The sequence below is a fragment of the Oryza brachyantha genome, chromosome 1 (assembly GCF_000231095.2).
Source record: "Oryza brachyantha chromosome 1, ObraRS2, whole genome shotgun sequence".
Classification (NCBI taxonomy): Eukaryota; Viridiplantae; Streptophyta; class Magnoliopsida; order Poales; family Poaceae; genus Oryza; species Oryza brachyantha.
In genome coordinates this window covers 14833601-14842304 of record NC_023163.2, presented here as the reverse complement: position 1 = coordinate 14842304, position 8704 = coordinate 14833601, and the positions used below count along the sequence as shown (strand labels likewise).

At 34.7% G+C, this 8704-nt stretch overlaps 1 protein-coding gene across 2 annotated transcripts; it reads left to right on the top strand.

Moving 5' to 3' along the window:
• The first annotated feature begins 240 nt into the window (after window positions 1-240).
• Window positions 241-5646, top strand: LOC107304916 (adenylyl-sulfate kinase 3-like). Of its 2 annotated transcripts, none has more exons than XM_040520011.1 (7): window positions 241-485; window positions 1752-1895; window positions 2063-2212; window positions 3040-3152; window positions 4198-4282; window positions 5027-5073; window positions 5310-5646. In XM_040520011.1, exons 1-7 carry the CDS (start codon window positions 272-274, stop codon window positions 5403-5405), a joined length of 849 nt encoding a protein of 282 aa, XP_040375945.1. In that variant the 5' UTR covers window positions 241-271; the 3' UTR covers window positions 5406-5646. The 2 variants fall into 2 exon arrangements, with proteins under 2 accessions (XP_040375945.1, XP_040375944.1); XM_040520010.1 differs by having other exon boundaries at window positions 3034-3152.
• The last annotated feature ends 3058 nt before the right edge of the window (window positions 5647-8704 follow it).

Here is an 8704-nt window from a genome sequence, read left to right as displayed (position 1 = left end):
GCCCAAAACCGAGACATGCCGGTCCAATCGAGAGGAAGCTTTTCTACACCCCAACCCAAGAGCTAGCCCTTAAAAAAACTTCTCCCTTTTTATGTTGGTGACACTCCCACTAAGGAACTATTCCCAACGATGTCTTCATCATTTTCTATGCATATATATATATATATATATTGCGGGCTACTCTTCCTCGATTATCATATCAGAACTTCCTCAGCCTCTTATTAATTTTCCAGAATTTGCTCCCGCGCCAGCTGCTTACAGACTCAACACCATGGAAGCACAGGCGCAACCATTGCTTTGCACGGTCGATAGGACAGTCCACTGCCGCCATGTGCCAGTGACTGTGAGGGTACCCGCCGATCTTGCTGGTTGCCGATGGCGCGGTGCCGCCTGCGCACTGAAGCGGTCAGCTTGCCTGAAGGTATACGCGACGTCGTCGGCGAGCGGGAGCCCGGGGCCGGAGACGGAAAAACCAACTCTCGCTGGTGCGTTATCGTCGTACTCTCTCTCTCTCTCTCTATCTTCTTTGGTTGCTTTATTTGATTTAGCTCGCTCTTCTTCTTTTGCTCCCCACTTATATCGATCGGTACTCGAATTTTCTCCTTGTATCTTCAGTCCGCATAATACTGACTTGCGCTTAGCTAGTTAGTCGATCTCATCGTTTCTCACAACTCATGATGGTGCTTCCTTAAACTTTTGAGCTCTTTTAAGGTACTCCACCTCACTTCCTTGTGCTAAGAGCTAGGATAAAATCTTGACCATTGATTATTATGACTGTTTTGCCTATGAAAATGTATTATCTTCTCTCAATTAATAAATTAGAGTAAAAGAGAGAAAGCCATTAATTAATGGTCTTAATTACACACTTGAAACATAATTGTGCATGGAAGAATTTAAAGGTTTACTAAATTGACAATGTTCTAGCTTACGAAGTCTGATTGCTAGTGAAACTCAAAAGTGGTTTCGAAATCAAATTCAAGTATTCAACAATATATAACAGAGTGAAAATGAAATACATCTAGTGTGGTATAGATAGATTAAACTCTAATGTTTCAATACCAGCTTGAACATTTCAGAACAAAATATATCAAATTCGAAGCATTTTGGTGGGATTTGATCATAGAACTTAAAGTTTGCATTATGGTATAGTTATAAACAATGGACTGTACATATTAACTAGAAATTTAATATATGGCATAATTTCATCACCTGGACGTTAGTAATAGCAAGTCAAAATATAATTGAACTCCTTCCATAATTAAGACTCTTACCTTCATCGGGCTAAGAGGAATAAGAGTCATTGGATCAAAGTGAAATGAATGGCCAAAAAGAAGTTGGGAGCACAGTAAAAAAACTCAAGATTTTATATGCACCCCTTTTGTAAATTGTATTTAATTAAGGACGTCCTATAGCTAGCTTATGTGACAGCAGAACTAGTCAGTTTTACTCGTTGGCCATATTTCAGTGCTTCACTTCCATGTTGTTCTCAGTTTGCTTGTGTTTCTTCTTGTTCCGTCTTTTTTTACTCCTTTTTTGGGCTAAAGAAGTGCTCTTGATCGATCTTGTTCGAGTCCATAACTAGTAAATGCATGAGGACCGTAATAAGTAAAACGTGCAAATAAGATACATACATACATACATACATACATACATACATACATACATACATACATACATACATACATACATACATACATACATATGAATCTACAGGCTTATTTCTTATATATTGTTGTTTGAATTCTTATTAGGTAATACCCACAAGCTTTTGGAATCAACCGACGGGAAATCAACAAACATCTTTTGGCATAATAACCCAGCAGGAAAAAATGAGAGGGTGAAGCTACTTAATCAGAAAGGATGTGTTGTATGGATCACTGGCCTGAGTGGCTCAGGTACGTATCCACACATAGACATGCATCTCAAATATATATGATATATATAGACTAATTAATTAAGCACAATTTAAAATAGAAATTTAATCAAATTTGTGTGGTCATCACATACGGATTTACCCTTGTAAATAATTAACATACAAATATGCATTATATGTGTGTTTCAGGGAAGAGCACTCTTGCATGCGCACTCAGTCAGGAATTGCACAATAGAGGGCATTTGTCTTATATCCTTGATGGTGACAATCTCAGGCATGGGTTAAACCGGGACCTTAGCTTCAAGCCGGATGATCGTGCTGAAAACATTCGCCGTGTTGGTACGTGTGCATTATATATATATATATATATATATATATATATATATATATATATATATATATATATATATATATATAGATAGAACTGACAATAAATCTTGACCATTGATTTATTTTTTTTATTTTCACATCCTAATTAATAAAACATAAGATCCAAGGTAAGCATTAATGTGCATAATCATACTTTTTAAATTTAAACCATGCAAACAAGGTATGTCCAAGCATCATTGAACTTTATAAAAACAAATAAATGGTGGTTTTAAATACATAAAATTGTACACAAGATATAAAAAAAATTGTTTGAATGTCAAAATATTTGAATCTTTTTGTCAAAACATGATAATTTAAATAATTCACATTTAAGATGTACATGCATGTAACTTTGAGGATTTGAAAAAGAAGATAATCATCTTTAAAATTAAATATAATTCAAATTCATAGTATTTAAATATATTGAAATTTTAATTCAAAATGGATACATTAATTTTTATTGTATAGAATTACAAATTTAACATCGGATTAGGGAAACATTCATGAATTCCTTATGAGTCTTCAATAATTACCTTCAGTAGCATTTAAATGGCAATAAATAATGTTTTATCACCCATGAGGTAAGAGTAACACTGGCCCCTTTTTTTTTGAACCAGTAACACTAGCCCTTGAATCAATAGACAATGGTTGTGGTAAAATACTTTTGGTGTACATTGAAATTAATAATCCTATATATATATAGATAGTCAAGTTTCAGATTATCATGAATTAATTATTTTCTGTTTTCTTTGATCGGGTATGATTCTCGATTTATGTCCTCCTCCGGCCAGGAGAAGTGGCAAAGCTGTTTGCAGATGCCGGTCTCATATGCATAACTAGTTTGATATCTCCCTACCGAAGAGATCGAGATGCTTGTCGATATTTACTGCCAAGATCTTCATTCATTGAGGTGTGTTCCTTTATGTGTGTGTATATATGTTCCTTAATATTAAACACTGCTCGATGTTTACACCTGTTGGAAGTCATGCAATGACTAACTTAAAACTAATAAATTTTTGTCCGATCACTAACATTGTAACTAAATATTACCTTCGTTTGATAATATAATATTATCTACATTTATATGAATAATATATATATACATACGGTGGTGCTACGTCACACAACGATTAACCAACCAACCTCCACATCAGCCCACCCCTCTGCCACCACCACCACCCTAACAAAAGCTAGTGGAGTTAAAAGAATAACTGACAGATGTGAGTGTTGAGTTAAAAAAATAACTTATATATGTGTAGGGTGTTTACTACGATACACTGTGGAGTTAAAATTTAAATGATGACAATGTAAAAGGAATATGTGCGTTTACTGGTTGAGGAGCTAAAAATTAACATTCATCACACATTTAACTCCACTGCCAGTGTGTTAGTTAAAAATTAACTCATACGCCTAGCATGTGTTGTATTGTTCAATAAGTTAAACTTTGACTGCACAGTATAACAGCGTGATATGCAAGTTTGGTGGTGGACGTGTCAGTTAAAACATAATCAATATGTGTGCAATGTGTTCTTGAGTTAAAAATTAACTCACGTTTACTGGTTTGTATTCGTGCTTCAGTAAGTAAAAATTTGATCGAAAGGAGTCAAAGCTTAAACACCCTGCAAGTAATTCAAAAAGTTAAAACTTAACTGTAACGTGCAAAGGTGAGGTAGTTTGTCTGTTGGTGGGTGATGTAGGGTCTAGTTTGGTTGTGATGTGTCACGCGTTGTTTATCACGTAGCGCTCGAAGCGCTGTATAATAGTTATAATATATATATATATATATATAGGCATAGTCAAAATATTTTACAGTGTGAAACGGAAGAAGTAAGTTTGTTATATTACACACTTTCTTTAAAAAAAAAAGCCGTTCACACTATCAAATAAAAGGTTCACGTTTTAAAATGAAATGTACGAAGTAGTTTTACTTATTGTTAGAAGTATCATTTTCGTAGGTTTTTCTGAATGTTCCACTTGAGGTATGTGAAGGAAGGGATCCCAAAGGTTTGTACAAGCTTGCTCGTGACGGCAAAATTAAAGGTAAGAGGGAATAACAACTAATTCAATCGATCAGATATCTGTAATTCTCAAAGATATTATTATGTACGGGATATATGGATTATGTTGATGGTCATATTTGACACATTATATTAAAAGTTCAACTTGGTCACTAATTGAGTGATTACCTAATGGCATTGTTGGTTTTTTATTTCATTACTCGTACCGTTTAGATTCGGTTTTATAGTTAATGAGAGGAGCAATTAGAATGTTAATTAGCTCAAGCCAATAATCGTTTAGTGCATACATTATTGTACGAACGGCAAGAATGCATGCAAGTGGCAGCTAGATCATGCCCGTGGCAGAGCAGTTGCATGCAGAGGTGCGATAGTTACGATTTTCTGCGATGGGTGAAAGCTGAAGGCAATAGCTAGCTAGCTATGATATGATGAAAACGCAGGAGCGTGTTGGCTGGTTGCAAATAAATCCTGGTATAATTAGTAATAATGTGGACCAAGCAAAAAAATCAAACATATCTAATTATAAGGGTTAAGATTTATGGGAGAAAATCTCCCAACACAATTGAGTAAAATTAATCTAGCTAGCTAATTTCTCTCTATTTCCTTTCTTTTATGCTCCAAAGTAGGTTAACTTAGCTTTTTGTACCGGTTTTGAAAACTGGTTGTTGGTCGTCACAAAATGTGAGAGTTATCTTTTCTATCGATTTGTTAATGTGGACTGTGGGTTGACAACAACAGATTAACAGCATTTAGCTACTGTCTGCAGGATTTACTGGAATAGATGACCCATATGAAGCACCGACTAACTGTGAGGTAATTAAGCTAGCCAGCCAGCAATAATACTAAAATGACACCGACACAAATGAAATGCTAGTAGTAATATATGCTGTTCTATGTATAGTATGTACATAGCCAACTAATAATAATTTACGACGCAGATTGTATCACACATGTACTCTAATTTTATGTAAGGCGTAGGTATAATTAATAAAATACTAGCACTTAGAGAGGTAATGTAATCTTACGCTCAGACGCACTTCTGGCTGCAGATTGTGATAGGGTGGCATGATGGGATGTGCCCTTCGCCGAAAGCTACGGCTGATGAAGTTGTATTCTACATGACGAAAAATGGGTATTTAACTTGAACGAACAGAGCGCAAACTCCCTGTATATCGTCATGCAGACATGCAGCGAAATAGTGCATCACTTCGCGGCAGAGCTAGCTAGGCTCTGCAAATAATTAAGTAGTAATTTTACATCAATGTTTTTCTGTTCTCATCTTCTGTTTATGCCAGCAGCTGTGTTGCAATAACATTTGGCACATCTGCCCTTTTTAAGATCGCTGAACATGGGGGTTTATTTAAATTTAAGAATTTTCCATATGCTTACACGAATTTACAAGATGTCTCATAATTTTGGACATGAATAACCGGCAATATATAATCACTAAAAATCAGAAGATGTCTCTCAAATTTCACTGCCGGGGTAAAAATTCTAAAGAGGTATAACAAGTCCGGCAAAATATTGAAACTAGTAGCGTGATTGAAAACTAGACATAACAATCATAAGTACTGATTAACCGAAAGTAAGTGTAATAATTGAAAATGTATTAAATATCTTCCTCCCTGGCTTGTGGCTAGTAAATCAACAGCCAGCTGCTTCACTGATTCTGGAGTCTTGCCTGGGGTAAAGAATCTGCCTCTTTCTATACTCTACATGGTCGATCGATCCCATGGAGAGATCGATGGAGACACCTGGATTAATTGCGATCATCTAACAGATGCTCAAACGAGTACTCTTTATATTTAGAGCTTTTTTTAACTAGTGTACTCAAAGTTTATTTGGACTGTTTGTTTTGGTTTGGATCTAACGGTTGATATGCATATTGCCTCATGAGAGGTAAGACGTCATTATAAGAAAATACAAATACATTTTGTATGTCATTAAAACATCATTTTGAATTTGTACGAGAACATGATATATATATACTCTGTTTTATAGTTTAAACTTTCATATGCAATAAACATATGGGAACATATTTGTGCAAAGAAAATCTTATATATCATTTTCCAAAAATATATGAAAAAATCTACTCCATACCATTGAGTTTACATCAACGATCTGCCATTGACTTTGTCGAGTTCTAAGATATAGCCTCGGTTAGCAGTTTTCTCTACAATATACCCTTTGATCCTATGCATTTGTAATAAATGTCCAAAATGCCCTTTAGACATACAAGATTGACTATTAATTTATCATGTTAGAAGATTGAGAAAATTATGAAAATTTTTGTCTAGCATCCTAACAAATCATTATAGCTCGTGGATATGTTTTAAGATTATTTTTCATATTTTATTTTTTAGAAAAATATTTTCTCGATCTTCAAACATACCCACAAACTATAATGATTTGTTAGGATGCTAGGAAAAAATTTTCATAATTTTCTTGATCTTCTAACATGATAAATTAATAGTCAATTTTGTATATCTAAAGGACATTTTAGACATTTATTATAAATGCATAGGATCTAAGGGTCTATTGTATTCAAAACTGCTAACCGAGGATATATCTTAGAACTCGATAAAGTCAATGGCAGATCGTTGAATCGATGCAAACTCAATAGTATGGAGTAGATTTTCTCAAAAATATATTTACGAACCAGCATGACGTATTTAAAAACCAGCGTACGTAAAATTCTTTTAATATCTGATAAAATATGAAATTTGGCATCAAAAGAAAATTTATAAAATGATAAAACCAATGCTTTCTAATTTATAAACTACACTTGAAATGTTGAAGAACTCTCATGTATATGAATCATATCTTTTCGAATCCTGCATGCGACAAGTTTGATAATTCAAATTGACGTGCAAAACTTAATGATAGACTAAATATGACTAAACAAGTTGTCCTTAATTTGAGCCATGCGAGATTATTTTTAGAAAGGGCATTCCATACATGTTGGTCTTTCCTAATTATTAATTAAGGCATATTTTTATTATGAAAATATCATTAATAATCAATGGTCAGAATTTATGAAAACTATGGAGGTAAGATGGAGCATCTTAAAAGAATTCTATAATTATTGTGGACACATGGGGTCCATACAGTGGCTTCTTTGCGGTATCTATCGTAAGTATTCACGTGAACAAGTCGCTGGCATCTTGCGTGCGATCGTTGGCATCGTGTGTCCTACTGCTATCAAGTATCGATCAACTCAATAGCTAAGCAAGGAAATAAATAGATCTGTAGTAGGAATCAATAATATGGAGTACTGACAGCAAAATTTCACCTGAATGTGCAAGTGATCGCGACACTGTGTGCAGTGCTCCAAGATATGTCCCTACACAATAATGTAGTGGTTTGGCCACTTTAATTGAAAATAAAATATTCTTCAGAAAACTTCTAAGTTGCCGATATAATTATAATTAAAAAAGTACTTTCTGATAGAGTGGTGCCCATATAACTTGCTAATTAAGTGGAATGCTCATATACTTAAAAGTGTGTTCCTTGTGATTTCTAGCGCTCGTCTCCTTGATGCCTTTCCTCGGTCAGTTTGGTTGCTGGTTCTTTTGACGCTTTTTATTGGTCTTGTCTACTGACGTCTGAGTGGTGGCGAAGATCTCTCTGGGTGGAACAAAACTTCCTGAGCTATTGTAGAAGTCAAATGCAACCAGTTGCATGGTCAGCTCGGTGTCCATGTGGTTCCCTAGTGCCAAAAGTGCCAACTCAGGTGTTTGCAACTCTGTGTGGTGTGATCTAGATTAGATATCATATTCAACTGGCGCCGAGTCGTCTAGCTTTAAAGCGACATACCTCCGCTTCAAAGTCGAATGGTTCCAACACAAAACATATTTCTGCTTGCATTGCATAACTGAATACATGTTATATAAAAAACAACATCACAAAATATATTTCTCCTAAATTATTTTACCAACATGATTTACAGCAAAATAAAGAAATAAGATATTGCACACAAAATTATATGATAATCCAGCAGATTTATTCACAAAGCCTCTACCAACAACATTATTTCAGAAATATGTTTATGGAACAGGCACGTGACAACTTAAAGATTTAGAATAATTAGGTGATATGAATACCTATAGTATAACTTATTGATATACCATAAAATTCTCCTCATTTCCTATGAACAAGGTTTTTAGGGGGGAAATATATATCAATAATAAAACTTAAGGTTTTTTACACCGGTTGCACCTGCCACGTCCTTTGTTTGTAACTGTAGAAGATACAGTGCTTCCCAGTTCAGCTAGCTGCCACGTGTTTTCTTTGCCGCTGTAGAGTACACACCTCGTGTCTGCCTCTTCTGTTCTGGTTGGGGCAATACTTTATAGTACCTTCATGTCTAAATATTTAATGTGGTTGATCTTTATACACGTTTGACTATTCCTTATTTAATTTTTTTACAGGTAAAGCTATATAT

What these genes read in the sequence shown, in the direction of transcription:
- LOC107304916 (XM_040520010.1), top strand. Translation starts at nt 272, where the DNA reads ATGGAAGCACAGGCGCAACCATTGCTTTGCACGGTCGATAGGACAGTC. An exon ending in TCGTGACGGCAAAATTAAAG is followed by an intron (nt 4,283 to 5,026) that starts GTAAGAGGGAAT and finishes TACTGTCTGCAG; the next exon opens with GATTTACTGGAATAGATGAC. An exon ending in AAGCACCGACTAACTGTGAG is followed by an intron (nt 5,074 to 5,309) that starts GTAATTAAGCTA and finishes TTCTGGCTGCAG; the next exon opens with ATTGTGATAGGGTGGCATGA.